The sequence below is a fragment of the Melanotaenia boesemani genome, chromosome 19 (assembly GCF_017639745.1).
Source record: "Melanotaenia boesemani isolate fMelBoe1 chromosome 19, fMelBoe1.pri, whole genome shotgun sequence".
NCBI lineage: Eukaryota > Metazoa > Chordata > Actinopteri > Atheriniformes > Melanotaeniidae > Melanotaenia > Melanotaenia boesemani.
This window is the reverse complement of record NC_055700.1, coordinates 5417575-5434973: the sequence shown is the minus strand read 5'-3', so window position 1 is coordinate 5434973 and position 17399 is coordinate 5417575. Positions and strand designations below refer to the sequence as shown.

General features: G+C 41.3%; 1 protein-coding gene across 6 annotated transcripts in view; it reads right to left on the bottom strand.

The window, feature by feature from the left end:
- The window catches only part of LOC121630257 (seizure 6-like protein), a 74634-nt gene extending 57858 nt beyond the window's left edge, over positions 1-16776 (bottom strand). For all 6 annotated transcript variants that reach the window (XM_041970427.1, XM_041970428.1, XM_041970429.1 and 3 more), the window contains exon 1: positions 16468-16776. In XM_041970427.1, the coding sequence (XP_041826361.1) occupies positions 16468-16558 (91 nt within the window). In that variant the 5' untranslated portion in view covers positions 16559-16776. The remainder of the gene's footprint in view (positions 1-16467) is intronic.
- Positions 16777-17399: the final 623 nt, after the last annotated feature.

The following is a 17399-nucleotide window of genomic DNA, read 5'->3' as shown; positions in this document are numbered from 1 at the left end:
GCAAAAAGAATCTGCTCAGCTCAGGAGTAGATCTGAATTTCACAGCATCCCCGTGAGTCATGTTGCAAGGATACAGTCTAAATAGCTTTTCTGAGCCACATCCAAATGTGGTCAGGATCTGATATGCTAAATCACATTTCATGTGGGAGTGTTCAGACCTTCTATCATCAATCTGCACATGCCAAAGATCAGGCAGTTAGAGGTGGTGTTTGTCTTGTTTTAACAGGCTGTGACAGAAAAGCAGTTTTTTATTATGAAATTTTAAAGCAGGGATTCTTCACAGGTTGGGAATTCAGTTTAAAATGTTAAGTTATATAAAACTCCTGCTTTTTGGCCTACTACAGGCTCATTGAATTCAGTCACAGTGTAAACATTAGAGCCTCACTTATTTACATTTTTTCCTAACAGAGCTTTTTGTCACCCAAACAAAAGCCTTTCTGATCTCTGCATCTACAACATTGTCTTGTCCTCCCCATCAGATCATGACTGGCAGCCATTATCCTGCAGGAAGCTGAACCCTGAATGAATGTTTTTGCATCTCTACATCAAAACTGTTGGACCATAAATTTTTCCAAAGCTCCAAGGGGCTTCACTGTTGCGAGAACTCTGCGCACGCCATGACAGGAATCAATCAATCTATCCCCAGACCGGGCAGCGGACCGCAACAGGGCTGATATATTGAACATCAAGGCCCAGGCAGTGACCAATCCTGGTGGAAAGCAAAAGAAACATCCTCTCTGTATTCCAGCACACTTGTCTCATCTCCACAACTCTCGCAGACCTACTCAAGTGAAGGTACAAACAACTCGACAGCGTGACAGACGCAGCTATCAGCGTGGCTCTAAGCGGCGTGGATTATCACAGACACAGACGTGGTTTGTTGGATGCGTCTACAGAACGACTTCAGTGGGATTCTCGTATCAAAGGCAGATAGAGGAGGAAGCAGAGCGGCGGCTTAGTGTAAGCTTTGAGGCAAATGGGAACTGAAATATTAACCTTTTAAAAGGTTTGGCTGCAGACACACTTGATTGTGCCAGTCTGCTCTGAGTGACTTTGACAAGGCAAAGTGTCAGGACCAGTTTGTGTGTAACTCAGATTGAAAATACAAATTGTCACTCTAATCCTAGACAACCGTTAAAAATCCATCTCTCTATCACAATTTAACATTTGAAGTGGAGGGAAATGAGCAACATTTTAAGGCCCTTTCCTACTACATCTGTGGAATCAGCCATTAGATATAGATTCGTCTCAGAGAAAATATTTTATGATTCTACAAGAATTTCTTCGTATTGGCTCGTCCTCATTCCTCTGTGGTTCACCACAGACTCTCCAAGGCTTTGAAAAACTTACTGACAACCAAATAGAGCTGTATGCTTAAAGGAATAGTCTGACATTTTTTGCTTATTCCCTTTTGGACAGAGTAAAATAAGAAGAATGATGCAACTCTCCTCAGCAGAGGGATTATTAGCTTCACTCATTCACTGCAGCCTTCTCTACGGACACTATAATTTCTCTATTTGAACTGACAGGGAAAGGAAACATAAAGCTTTTAAAGTCAACTGTGGTTTCAGTTAAGCAACATTACACTCACAGTCTACCTGCAGTGGCTCTTTAGAGGTAATGAGGTGTAGAACAGTGGAAATATTGTAGATCAACACCAGTAACAGTGGAGGCAGATTTAAATGAGCCTTCTCTCAGGATGCTGCAGATGCTGAGAATTAATTCTGCTGTAAAAAATAAATGAAAAAACTGTAATGTAATGTTACATTTACATGGAATCTGTTGTTTTATTTAGACTTTTTTATAGTTAATGAAAGACTTTAGCATGTATAATCATTAAAATATCTAAACCAGGGCTACTCAATTCGGTCCTACGAGGGCCGCAATCCAGCAGGTTTTCCATGTATTCCTGTACCAACACACCTGAGTCAAATTAATGAGTTATTGTGTAGAACCTGATTGGCTGTTAGAGCCACCTAATTTGACTCTGGTGTGTTGGTGCAGGGATACGTGGAAAACCTGCTAGATTGCGGCCCTCGTAGGACCGAATTGAGTAGCCCTGATCTAAACCAACATGGTTGTAACATGCGCAGAGTTGTAACGCCACCATTTCTTAGAGATAAACTAGGAGTCATATGATCATTTCAGTTTTTACCCACTTCCTTCCTAACATCATACGGCTGTTGTCAGGGCTGAAAACAGGCATATGCTGATTTTATTGAGAAAATATATATATATATATATATATATATATTAAGTTGCTAAGTCAGGGGTGCCAATGTCGGGTCCTCAGGTCCTAGTATCCTGCAACTTTTAGATGTATCTCTTCTCTAATACACCTGAATCAAATTGCTGAATTCTCTCATCTGCATGTCATTCAGCTCTGCAGAGGCCTGGTAACGAGCCATTCATTGGATTCAGGTGTGCTGGAGAACAGTTGCAGGATGGTAAACATAAAATCATATGACTGACAGACTGTAGGTCATATGATTCATATAATATCACTACGGTAAATTAAATAGTTGTCTTGTAGGCAAATGGTAAGCATTTTCCCGTTTCTGTTTTCAAACCACTATGCTGATCCAGTTACCAGTGGCTAAGAGAGTTGTGAGGGCTGTAACAAGATTTAAAAGGGTTACAACCATCCCTTCACATAAAACTAAGAAATATTTTCTGATTTCCTGTCAAAGCCTGCCTAGGCAGCGAGGAAAAAAGACAGAGAGGTGTGCCTGCTGGAAATCTTAGAAATGTTGAAAGCTGCTGAAGATGAAATGAAAAAAATACTTCATTTATCCAAGAGGGAAATGTTTCACATTTATTTATATCCAGTTCAGCATCATTTGTATTGCACCATTTCACAACAACGTTGTCTCATCTCAGGGTGCTTTACGTACAATCAACACACACACATACATACACATATACATAATTTTTCTTTTTTTATCTTTTTTACTAGTCCAGCCCACTGGAGATAAATGTGGTCCCAAACCTAAACTACAATGTATACTGACACCCCTGGATTACAGTACTTGGCTGGAAAATTACTCCAATGTTGATCAAATCTGAGAACCACTGGTCTAGAAGTTAAGAGTTGGACTTAGGTCTGGCAGATCCAGGTTCAAGTCCTTTGACTGCCACTGAACTAATTAGTGTAATTTTAAGATTTGGGTGTTGTTTTCCCTGTTTTTTCTCAGTATTTTTCTGGTGCCCGAGCAGCCAGATTATTACTGGGCTTTCTTTTGTTTTGTTTGTTTGTTTGTTTTTTTTGTTTTTACTGTGTACAATGTTGAGATGCATCAAGTCAGAGGTAACTTATAATCAAATCTAATCATAAGGCCAGTTTAGATTCACGCCTTCTTACTACTAATGCACCACAGATTACCAACAATTTTTTTTTTTTCTTTTTTCTCATCCTGACACTTTGTCAATGAAATTTCTTTAAAACTACACGAACAGCTACAGCTCAGTTGTCTACAGACGTCTCGAAGGAAACATTGAATGAGACGGTCTGAAAAACCAACAGCTGATCAAGCTGATGATTTGTTTGCAAGTTAAACATTAATTTCCATGTGTGTGTGAATATTTCTCTCCCTCCTCTCCACATATTCAGAGCACACACTGATTGATAAATGAGTTTTGTCCACACCCACACACGGCTTAAAACAGACATATACTAAGTTAAGCTTCAGTTAATTGCTTCTATTGTAGAGAAGTGTCAGCAGCATCTGTGCAATCCTGCAGTCATCCTAGAGAGGATAATCCCAGATACTAAGGAAGGCACCAACAACTTACACTGAGCCACACACCCACACCCACACACACTTCCAAACCCTTTTAAAAAGCCAGAAGAGTGTGTCACAAAGGTCCAAGCATGCCTGCTAAGGCGGAAACATCCCTGCTTCACCTCAGGAAGGTCAGCACCAAGAAAACACAACAAGAGTGTGTGTGTGTATATGTGCCACCCCAACCCACCCACCTCGCAGCCATCCCCCGGTTTCAGACTAATTCTCTGGGATGTTATCGTTTCTTGTAAATTTGTTGTGGAAGCCTGGACCATATGTCAGACTGTGTGAGGGACCAAAGCAAAGCTGCAGTTCTCACTTCTGATCTGAATGAGTGCAGGGACTAATTGAGAAGGCAGATTGTGTGACATGTACACCCCTCCAGCTGCAGCAAACAAAACAAGGATGCACACGCTCACACACTCCTACAAACCATTCAAAATGAAGAAAAAGACCCAAATGTGTCTCTCTTCAGTTGAACAAGAAGAACTGCTGCTAGATGTTCATGTGTTCTTCATAGTGCATATTTTCCACAGTGGTACTTTCCAGAGCATGCCTAGTCTTTCTACAGTAGTTTTCTACCCCCCAGGGACGTGTTGGTTTCATCCACATTACAGACGTGAACTTGCAGAGACATAAAATTTATTTTTTCTCTAAAGATCTCTCAGGGGAGAGCACAGACTGGCTTGTATCATCTTTATCTTTTAAAGATTCTCTGAAAGTTTTAGATTTGGGTCTTCAGACAAGCAGCAAGATAATCCTTTTGTGAAAGAAAAGTGCAGAACTTGGTTTGTCTTTCTAAATTAAGCAAGATTTTGTTCAGTGTTGCTTCCACAGATGAACAAGTTTACCAACATGTTAAGGAAGGACCTTCATAGCATCAGTAAACTGTGCAGTGTCCATGATGTCCAGACAGAACCTCCGCCTCTGATTGGTCAGACCACAGGATGGTTTTCAGTTCACCTCAATCCAGCTTAAATTAGCTTCTGGATCACATGATCTTTTTTTTTTTCGATTGTTTTCCAACATAGTTTTATCTTCACATGTGGATGCAGTGATGAACTGTGATCTCTGACAGTGGTTCTCACTCCAGAATCAAGTCTGTTTTTAATTTAATACTGCCTGAAGATCGGCAGCATGCAGCACTGGCTTCCAGCCGTCTTCCATGAGTTTTCTGAATGTATTAACATCTTTTCAGCACTTTGTATACCCACTCAATAATAAAACTTTTCAACAAATTGTTAACAGATAAGAACAGAACAAAAGAAATCAAACCCTTCTTGTTTGTGTGTGTGTCTGTGTCTGGGAGTGACAGACAGCGATTACACTAGTGGGACACTAGATTCTCCAGAGGACACATTTTGCGCTATCATGGCCATTTTTCTGTATGGCTGCAAAGCCATGCCTGATGTATGCTGCATCATATTTTAGAATTTTAGTTGACCATGAGTTTTTAGTTGCAGCAGAGCCCTCCACGGCAGGGTTGCTGGTCTGCTCCTTTGGTCTATTTGTTGTCAAAAACCTGTCCATTTTGTGCTACCTAGCTACACGCTAGCTTGAGGAGCAGGGCAGCCTGATAATCGCCAGGTCTACACAGACTATGATATTATGCTGACTTTGCTGTTGAACGTTTTTTTTTTTTTTCTTAGCTTCCCTCTAATTTTCCGAGGCCTCCCTAGCTCCCCCTATATAAAAGAAACATTAATAGATAAACAATTAGCTTTTTTTTTTCAGCAAACTCAAATCAAAGTGGCTGCTCTTCATATTTTTGAAAGTTAAAATCATTTTCTTGACTTCTGAATCTCTAAAATCAGGCCAGATTGATTTTCTTGCTCTAGTTTTAAGATCTTCCAGAAAAAAGGCTCTGTACTACAAGAGCATGCAGATGATTTGCAATCATCATGCTAACACATGACAAACTGCAGCTACAGATCTTCTCCACAGCTTCATAAAAAAAAAACCCAGCATTAGCTCTTAATTAAGAGAAGAGAGTCAGCTAACCACGATAATCAACGGCTCATATTCTAGGGAGCTCTCGGAGAAATGAAAGGTTAAACCCCTCTAAGCCCACCTGCTCTTTTCTGCTGCTACAGAGACATGAGTGCTGCTGATTAAAATGGGGTCACCTCCAACTTTCTATCGTTTTCTGTCCCTGCTGCCTGCTTTTGTCCTACAAGCTCTTGTTATCTTTTACCTGCCACATCTGTGTCGACAATCCCCCAGCAACATCAGATACGTGCCCCACTCTATTTCATAAAGACGAGAACAAACACGTTTATGGATGAAGCTTTCCCCGACAGAAAAGAACACCCTCTGTATGTTTGCAGTGATACTCTGTCGACCTACTTCTGACACAGTTTGATAGAAAATGACACAAAGCTTCAGCTCAGAGTCAAATCCATCATATAAATTCACAAACCATGCACTGCTGCAGTCTTCGGTTCTTCTGCTACGATTTGTTCAGATTTTGGCTGAAATGTAAACAGAAAGACCAAATGTTTCTTTAAAGCTGTGATTAAATAAGCTGTACTGGTATGAAACTGCACAAGGCTAAGCTTTAATATGTTAGCATAACTTTTTAGCGTTTTTTTATCCTTTTCAATTGCTTAACAATGTGAATTTAATCCCCAGCTCACATCAACATTTATGTTAGAGGCAGATGCTGAGAACAAGAAACAAATGTAAAAATAAAAACTCTGAAAAACATTCAGAAAGACTGGAAAACAAGACCACTTTGAAAGATTACAAGGGATCTGGCTGCTTGGAAGCAAAAACATAAGAAAATGACGGCTGGATCAATACTTTGGTACAACGCTATATCTGAGACACCCCAGGGGTGAGAAGTTTGCAACGGGTCCCAGGCCGGGTTTCAAACCTGGGCCGACTGGTTTGTGGAGCTGTTGCCCCTGCCCTACCAGGTGAGCTAATGCTGCCTCCGCATGAGCATAGTTTCAACAAAACTACTGTTTTTGGTCATCTAAACATCTGCTCTTTATGCTCCTGAAGTGCAACATTTTTCAGACGGTTTAGTAGGTGAGTCCTCATTGCTCTGGTGGAACTGTGGCTTCATTCCTTTGTTCTCCATTTGAATGAAATACTGCCAGGCTTCATTTTTTAGTCGTTGCCAACGCCTGCTCTCTTCTGTTGCTTCCGTTATAGATGGAAACAGAGCTGTAAACATTAGTTCTGCGTGGCTGCATAGTGAAACATCTCCTGCCTCAAACAAAAATGAGTCAACTCTTCAGAATACTCGACTAGGTCCCCACATTCCTAGGTACTATATAATCTCATATTAAAACTTAAAACATAGTTTAAAGCAACACTACTGAACTTTGGCAGTTTTTCGCACTTTGCCGTTCCCATAACAACGTCAAATTTGGCGTCCGTCTCGCATCCTTTCTCTTCTCTGAGTTGTCTCCAGGAAGTAAGTCACGCTGACGTCGCGTCACGTTGACTTATCTCTTGCTCTGTCACTTTTTCCTTTCTTTTCTGTCACGGATCAGCAAACTGGACCACAAATAAATTGGAGCTGAGGCATAGGTGAAAACAGTTTTATTGAGGTGATGAGAACTTCAGCAGGGAAATCAGGTCTGGTTTGTGCAGTCAGCTTAGCCTGCAGGTGGGAGAGCTCAGGTGAGAATCCAGCCAGGATAAACAGGAATGTACGATAGATATTGCTCACGTACCAGCGGCGGGGATGGAAACCAGCAGGATGGTTTTCAGGGACCGTGATGCTGTGATAGCAGCTCCGCCGGGGCTGTGGGAACTGCAGAACCAGAAAGATGGTTAGTTTGCTCTGATAATGACAGAAGGGGGTAATCCAGGCTGAATAAGATCCTCGGGAATCCTCCAGAGTTCTCCGATGGCCTGGGGCAAAATCCGTAATCCAAAATCCAAATCCTGAGGACAGTCCAAGGGTCAGAGTACCGGTCAGAATGAATCACAGGCAGAGTCAACAGACAGGGAGCAGGCAGAATCGGGTTTTCCAGGTCGAAATACAGGTCAAGGATCAGAGACAGAGTTGCAGGGTTTACCAGACAGGGAGCAGGCTGAGTCGGGATATCCAGGTCCAAAAACGGGTCACAGGTCAGAGATCAGGTAAGCAAGCAGGAGAGAAAGGCTGGAAGCGTACAAGGAAAAACCAAGACGATCTGGCAGAGAAGAGTTGTCACAGACTGGTATATAAGGAGCCCAGACCAGGTGGAGCGCATCAGCAATCAGCAGAGTTGGAGGGAGAATGCATTCAGGGATGGCTGGGAAAACTCAGCGCCGACCATGCACTGTGACACTTTTCCTCTGTGGGCGACGTGGTCATGGTTGAGCGCCTTGCATGGCAGCTTCCGCTATCAGTGTGTGAATGTGTGTGTGAATGGGTGAATGTGATGTATGATGTAAAGCGCTTTGGGTATCATTCCAGGTACAGTAAAGTGCTATATAAATACAGACCATTTACCGTTACCATTTGCTCTCTTCCTCCAAGGTTCTCTTGTGTTTCGTTGCTGAATCAACCAGAATTAAAAACTGTTGTGTTGATATGTGACGTGGTGCCATCATGCACAACTCAACTGTAACATGATGCTGCACCCTGGAAAAAGGGTGTTAAAAAGCCTCGAGATGTTGCAAGATGATGGGTCCAGGAATGAACAAAATGAATGTCGGCGTGCCAACAAAACGAGTCATAAACACAAGTTAAGTAGTGTTGCTTTAAAAGGTTCTCAGTCCAGCAAGTTTCTCTGGGACAATCAGCCCAGATAATCCTGCAGAACTTCCTGAAGTTGACTAGAAAAAAACTCATATTGTCTCTGAATATGAATTAAAAAATTTAGTCTTGATCACTCTAACATGTAACAATGGGTTCACAAAGAATAAAATTAAAAAGTCTTTGAAGGAAAATGTTGGAAAAAATAGAAGTAATCTAAAATAAGTAATTTTGCTTACAGACTACTGTATGTTAGTCCTGATAGTTTAGCAAACTAAAGCAGTATCTACTGTAAATCTGTGTATATATTTAAGTTTTTGAAGTCACTATAAGCACAGACTGTGTCCACTGTTTCTCATTTCATCTGCTTTTCTTCCTTAAACTTCCCTTCATGCCTTGCTTCCCCTCGTTCGCTGTTCTCTCTCTCTGATGCTAACTTGGCACAATACTCTGAAAAGTTTGAAGCCTGAGGATCTGGTTGTGTAATAAGGCTCGGGTTATTCAAGCAGAAGAAACAATCTCCTCTGTCTTCCCCTCAGTTCCATTTTTCTCTCCGCTCACTCACAGCTAACAGGAGAGAAAATAAAAAGATGAGGAGGGCGGATGAAGGGAACTGCAGGAAGGAAGCTGAAGAGGAAAGAGGCAATGCGATCAGAAGAGCGGATTTCAAAATGGATAAGTTTTGAGGAGAGGAGGAGATCTATATTTTTTAATTAGGTGGATATGCTGTATTGATATCTGTACAACAACAACAGTGGCAGTGTTGGTCGATAAGAGGGCCACATGTCGCTCACTGGATCCAAACTGCAGTTGGCTTTGCTCCCCAGCTGGAGCTCCTGATTCTCCACTCGGTTGTCAAGCTGTCTTTTTACCAGATTATTGTTCTCACACTGAGAAATCAGACCACGCCGCGATCATCGCACAAAGCCACAATCATGAGAGACACACACAAACACACATGATCAAGAGCCTGATCTCTGCTGGAGGAGCTCATTAAACACAGACACCGGCGGTGAGATGAAACTAGTGATGCAGCACATGATACGCTGTGTGTGTGTGTGTGTGTGTGTGTGGGTGGGTGGGTGTGTTTGTGTTATAGATCGAAAGGTTGTGCACGAACACAGGAGCGACAGGGATTAACAAGAAGACAGAATCCTGCTGAGAAATTCTTGATGAATGCGCATAATCATGTAAGAGCATGTGTGTGTGTGTGTGTGTGTGTGTGTGTGTGTGTGTGTGTGTGTGTGTGTGTGTGTGTGTGTGTGTGTGTGCAGGACATTTCTACACCTCACAACTACAAAGGGATGTTTGAGGAGCAAGTTTAAGACCTCACAACTGCACAGAGATCCACAGGCATGAGATGGTGAGGCTGATGGGTGGGTTATTTAAACGCAGAAGAAAAGTCCTCTCTGACAAGCGAGTGACGGCTCAGTCGCCTTGGATGTTCAGAGTAGCCCGAGTATGATGAAATCTTCTGGAACAAAGCATTCAGTATGAGGTGTGTGCGACCCCAACAGGAGTTTTTACATGGCGATGACAGTAATGACATTTTATACAGAGTAGCATGTGACAGAAACCCTGACAGAAAGAGAAACATCATAAAACTAATTCATTTTCATTCCTAACCCTTTGAGGTCTGTGCCTAGTTTTTAGGCTTCTGATTAAAAATTACATACTATAATAATATAAGCCTATTTGAATACTGTTGGTGTCATAGTAAAGGGAATACTTTAGAAATATTAGTAAATGTGTTACTGATAAAGAATAACTAAAGACGACATTTAGCACAAACAAATAAAGTGTCAGACTTGTCTAAAATATAAAAAAAAAAACAAAAAAAAACACACACTTTCAGGATGAATTTGAACATCTCTTTGGAAAAAACCGGCTGTAGTTCTAAACCTCTATTAGTTCATAGGATAATATGTGAACTTTATCTCTGAAAAGGTCAAATCTGACAAAGTGACCAGAACTAAATTAGAGAGGTTTTAGTTCAGAAGGTCCAGATGAGGTCCCCAAAATGGCCATTTTGGCATCATCTGTTTTCAACATCCCCAAATCCCAAACTTCAGGTTTTAAAAGGTTAATTAATCTGTAGATAAATCTCTTTCTGAACTATTTTGCAAGGCAAAAATGTAAATATAGCCAAATGTTATACAATTTTAAGGTATTTGTGCACAAGTTCATGTGTGTAAAAAGTTACTTTAATGATGTAGTGATGATTTTACTTCTAATGGTTCTCAAACAAGAAAGTCTTAACGCCACTAAATCAACACTCCCAGTGCATTTTGTCAACAAGTATTGTTTGTTTTATAACAAATTCAAACTAGGTATGCAACAAATAACGTCATCAACATGAGCAACACCCGAAACAAAACACAACACAGCGCGTGTTCCGTTCACTCCATCCAGACATATTGGGTATCAAATTAAACTAGAAAAGCTGCACTTTCAGATGATACCATGCATAATCTTATCTTAGATGACCACCCCACGTCAGTCTCAAAACAAACACCAGGCCAACCTTCGCATTTCACATCCAGCGCATCAGATTGCATGTTTATCACACAGCACGTCACCAAACCCCAAAACTATTCTTACCAAAAGCAATATATTTTATTTCCTTACTGTTTTGTGGTCATTTTCAGTCTATCCACACTGTTCTTCAACCAAAATTGACAGCGTAGTAGTCCAAAGTAGTAAAACTGCGTCATGCGCGAGCGTTTCATATGCTCTCATTCACAGCCATCTTGTCCATTTCTTTTGGGTCTTGGCAGTGTAAATAAAGTTTGGTTAAATTCTACATCTCACGAGCTTTCAAACGATACCTTACACTTGAATGAGATTTCATCCATCACGTATATATCTTTGAGCGTAAAGACAGGAGCATCCACACTATAAGATCCATGACGCACAGTGGCGCACCGCAGAGCGAACCGCAGAGCGAACCGCAGAGCGAACCGCAGAGCGAACCGCAGAGCGAACCGCAGCGATTTCTTTAATAGATTTAGAGACTTTACTCATTTACAACGAAGACTAAAAGTAATCAGCATCTCCAAGAGACCTCAAGATAGATAGATAGATAGATAGATAGATAGATAGATAGATAGATAGATAGATAGATAGATAGATAGATAGATAGATAGATAGATAGATAGATAGATAGATAGATAGATAGATAGACAAATAAATAAATACACCCTCTTAAAAGGTCTCAAGTAAACACAGATGTAGTTTCCTCACACACTGACCTAATTAGAGTTATTGTTGATTTAATTTGGGTAGGTCTGTTCGGGCGAATCACACCTCCAAAAACCCTAGAGTTTAACAGGTTGAACATGTGCTGCTGATCCTTAATAAATGTGCATTTAGCACTCAAGGCTGTAAATTAGAACTATCTCTTTGGTTACTTGACAACAAAATTATATCGAGACATTTACTGTATGTCATGATTAAAGTAAAAATATTGAGATAAAAAATGTGGTTTGTATCGCCCAGCCCTAGCTCAAATTAACACTTGACTTTTTCTAACTCCGCTAGCAACAGAAACACAGATTATGTCTCACCAAGCGATGACTCAAAAATCTCACAACAATGTAGAGTAAAAGCTGTTCTGGCCATAACTGATTATAAAGAGAAAGGAGGACAGAAGGGTCAGTCTACCGACACTGCCGACTTCAACATCCATTCCACCAAAGGTTTTTCACTGTCCTTCACTTTTCTACAAAACATGTGATTCCACACTTCGCTTGCTCTTAATCATAAATAATTTTGGGTAAGGAGTTAAAAAACACATGGTTGGGGCTGCAAAGAGAAATTATAGCATTTATGGGTCACAGTTTCGCTCATGTCATGTGAACGCTGCCCTTCTCAAATGTTAACATCTCTCAGTTTACAACTAAGTTATGGTGACGCTGCTACATTTCAGAAAGGTGCAGTTGTTCGTTTTACTTGATTTCTGGTGAGAGTGGCCTCCAACTAGTTTCTTGTCAGACTTCAGGTCCTGAAGTTTTGGGTTCAGTGAAAGCCACATAGCCTCAAATTAATGATAAAGTAACAACACATGGATCTGAATTAATCTTCACTCAGAAAAAGATAAAGCAGACAAAGAAGAATAAGAGCAGAAGAACAAGATGGATGCTCAGTTTAAGGAGAGACTTTGCAAATAATTACCAGTAATCACCTCTCTACAAGGTACTGTTGGCTGATGATATGCCTGTGCATGGTGAACTTTATATGTAGGTGTGCATGTGCAGAAAGGCCCCTTTCCTGAGCTTTTATACCCCTTTTTGATTCAGTCAGACCCAGGGTGTAATTCTGTCACAGTTCTTCATCACTTTAATAGCCTTCAAACCAGATTTCTGTCAGGAAAACTGGTTCCAGATCAGCTCACATCATGATGTGGGATTATGATAATGAAGCAGCAGTGTAAACCCATAAGGTCCTCTTATTTTCTTTAAATTGAATGTTAAAAATTGGCAGCCAACATTAGTAAGTACTCCCTATACACAAAATAATTGTTAACAGTGACAAAGTGGGGAAGAACAGTAAACTGTTCAGACATGAGGTTCCTATTACACCAAATAAAAACATCACTCACTGATCTAGATGGCAGTTTTCTCATTTATTCTGTATTTCTATATGTAGAAATGTATGTGTTGTGACATGTAAGTGTTGTTTCACAGAAATCCAGCGTCTCTCAGATTTGGTTTGTTAGAGTCAAACATGCTGAGCGACAACAGCAACAAAGTGCAGCAAAAACAGACCTGATGAATAAGTGATGACTTCCACTAAAGACATGACAACATCAGATCTGTGTGGAGCGATGAGGACACTGTAACCTTCCTCACGTTACTGTACAAAACCAGCAGGAAAGCCTTGAGCTTTGACTCTGAAGCTTTGATTTCTGCTTATTCTACTATAGTTTAATAGAAGTTACTGGAGAAATAGGAGAACCCACAAGCTCCACAAACCAACCTATAAAATACAAATTTATCATCTTGAGTGGTTGGCACTGCAAACCGAACCTCTTATCTTGTACTGGAGGGATGAGTGCTGTACATGCTGAACAATAACTGCAAACACTAAATGTTTTTTTCCCATTATTGAGGATCATTTACTCCAATATTGCCTCATTTTTCGTTGTTTCTCTGGATGAACTCTGAAAATTGGCATCACCCTCAAACTTTATTATGAATATTTGTCAGCCAGGGAACTGTAAGTTTTGCATGTTTGTCTGCTCAAGTTGCCAGATTGTCAATTAAGTAGCATCCACACTGCAATTTCAACCCAACCGTTACTACAATCGCATTCAAGAGCGGTGTGTGTGCAGCAGCTTTCTGCAGCCGCACATGAATGCTGGATGAATTAGCTCACTGTTTAGTCGGTGTTGATTCCAGCACATCAGCTTGTTTAGCTAAGAGGATACAATTGAGTGTGACACTTTAAAACACACCAATAATGCCATGTTGAGTCATGCTACTTGTTAAATGTGTGTGACAAGTTTCTGCAGAGCATCAATTATATACTTTTGCTAAATGAGTTTGAAACAGCTTGAAGCTTGTTGAATATCTCATTATCAAAGATGGGGTCATTAAGAGTGATTTAGCTGCATGAATTCATTCTGTCCATTCTTGTCACAACCTCTATAGCTACAGCAAGTATCTGTATGCACACAGAATGTTAAATAACAAACATATCAGCCACAAGTTATATGCAACTATAAAAAAAAAAAAGATTCATCTAGTGCTCCTTGTCCTTGCACTGTAGGTGGAAGTGGAGAGTAAAAGTGTTTCCCTGTTGGCTCAAGTATTCCACGTCCTGCAGAGTTCCTGTTCATACTGTTTCATCTCTCTTCTAGCCAACGTAATCAATGTAGTCTGTTGTGTTAAGCCACAAGTTTTCTGCATCCATGTTTTTCTCTCTTCTCTTGTTACCTTCCACCATCACACTGCTCACTTCATGTGCTCTGCTGCAGCCATTAGCATCTACATGGAGCATCCAGCACAGGAAGAGTCCTTCTGATTCGCCATTGATGTGCACAGAGCACAAATGCACAGCAGCATTTGGAACATCACATCTCTACCTTAAATTATCCAAACAAGGACTACTATTTGTCATTATCTTGGCAGTTGCTGCAATATGTATATCATGCGGGCTAATAACACAATTATGCAGCTCGTTGTATTTTCCATCCTCACTAAACTCAATAATAAGGCAACTACATGCAATGCAGTCTCAAAAGCCCAGGACGCTGCTGTACACATCCACTACATGAATTCCTCACCCCATTGCCCTCGGGGCGTAGATATAGGACATTGCAGTGCAGGAAGACTTGTTTCGGAAAAAGCCTAATGCCCGCAGTCATAGCTGCCCTAAACAACAGGGCCCACTGAGGACACTATTGATTGGTTTTGTTATATTGTGCTCTGTGCTGTATTGCCTACTTGGTAATGGAAATCCAGGGGATCGGACTGTGGAGAAAAATTTCCCCTGGGGAACAATAATGCCTGTCTAAAATTTTAAAATCTACTTTACATTGTCAAATAAAATGTATTTAAGCCCTAACCATGATTGTTTTCTAACTGAGTAAACTACAGTTACAATACTGCAAATAATAATACAGTAATGCTACTGTAAACTGGAAGTACAGCAATGAAACTGTTAAGTAAAATACAGTAATAGAGTAATAATACTAAAAACAATTTTACAGTAACTTACTGGCATCCAGCTGCCAGTAAGTTACTGTAAAATCAACAGCTAACTCTTTACAGTGAAGAGTCAACATGAAACTGGCTTCTACTGGCTGGAGAGAGCTCAGAGAAGAGGCAGGAAGCATGCTGAATCAGTCTTCATTCAGTGTAAAAATCTGCCAAAGTTCAGCAGCTAGTGTTGCTTTAAGGTTAGTTTTCCATTTTTTCTACTGAATTACTGCCACCCTCTGGTGACATGGCACAGTCTAGTCCATTCATTTCAAACCAGTGAATAAAAGCATATCCAATTCACATTTCTCCTTAGAAGTTGCCCATAACATCACATTTGCACCACTAGCAAATGTAAATCCACACAAATGAAAATCCCTGGTTTGGATGCAGCAAGTATCATTTCTTCATCACATCTCCTCATTTTCATTACGCTAAGCTGTGCAATGACTGTGTAAAAAGCCATAAAATAACCAAGACCTCTTCAGGTAACACATTTTGTCACAAAAGACTTATGTACTGGTTTTTAAAACCTATGTTGATGCTTTATGTTACAGATAAAGAAATGTATTGTCAGCTATTCAGACAGCCTAATAAATGTCATTTCAACTGATCAAGAAAAATTTCTATCTATAAACAGACTAAAAAAGATGTTTCTATTACCCACAATTGATAATGTCATCACATAACCCTGATGACATCACCAAGGTCGTCTTCTAATGGACCACATAACATGAATAATGTGGTTATTCCCTGAAAGTGGGGCCAAACAAGCAAGAACACACAGCTCATGTTTTAGAAGCTATTTTAGAAGGTGTCGCTCTCCTCCATCAGCATCCACAGCGATTCCTGCTTCCATCTGACGAACAGGAACTTCCCTCTCCTCACTTTCTGTCAGCCTGTTTTCTGATTTCACTGCTGACGGAATCCCCCCCACCCCCGCCTCAGCCTCCCACTCCGCGCGTGTTTAACCGCAGCGCCTGTTGACAGGTGATCTCTTCCTCTGCATTAACTCTTGCCTGGTCGAGGCTCCCACGCACACGAGTGGGCACCGGTTCACGTGCACTTTGTCAGTTATGCGTGCTTGTTGTTGTGTTGAGCAGCTTGCACAAATGCGTTTATTAAGACTTGACTAGAATTCAACAGACTTTCCCTCATCCTCCTACAAAATGTTAAACAAGTCAGTGATGCCCACCAAGACGAGTTGGCAACAGAACTCGAGCTGCTGGCATTCTGCTTGAAGACAAGCCAAAACAAAGAGTTGGTTTGTAAGATGAGACTTTACCTCCTGCTGAGACGCTGCTCCACAGCAGCCCGATCCACAGCACCGCGGGAAAGGTGCTGCGGAGCCGGACCGAGCAGGCAGTCGGCGGCATGGCGACAAAAAGCCGGTCCAGAGCGGAGCAAAAGGCGCGGAGAGGCTGAAACAAGAAGGAAAAGATTATCTCCAGGGGTGTTTGCTGGCTGATCTGCGGTCAGTCGGGCAGGTAAGAGCCGATAACGTCGGAGGAGAAGGTCCGCATGTCAGAGCAGCATCCTCCTGACTGCAAGGAGCGCCTCCTGCTTCCTGCCTCCGATCTGTCCTCCTTTTCTCCTCCGCGTGCTCTGCTGTCCTAGTCACACGTAGGCTCTCTCTCTCTCTCTCTCTCTCTCTCTCTCTCTCTCTCTCTCTCTCTCTCTCTCTCCTTCTCTCTTTGTTTCTCTCTCACCCGCCTACCCCGTCCACGCGCGCGCGCGCGCACTCACACACTGACCTTAATGATAATGAAACTTTTGTTCAGTGTGAGTGGATGTGTGAGGGTGACAGTTGTGGGCTGCAGTGTGAACAGAACACACTTACATAAGATGAAGAGGGGAGCCGGATGAAGGGATGGATGGTGTGTTTGGACGGGTGGATGAAGGGTTAGTAGTGCTGGTGCGGAGGGGGTGGAGGGGCTGACTTACAAGCCATCTCATCCCGAGCTGGTAATCTGTTTAAGTAGCTGTATTTCACTGTGGGAATGTACTGCAATCTAAAGCTGTGGAGTCTGAGGAGACTGCAAGCTGATAAGTGCTGACCACTGGTACAAAGGAGATGGACACCTCAAAACCTTCATTTAAAGAAAGTCTTGAAAATTTTACTCAAGTAAAATAATTCTTATCTAACTATCTTCACTGATCGCTTTACAGGAAACATCTTCTGAGTCATGTCACTGAAATATGATGCAATTACTTGTA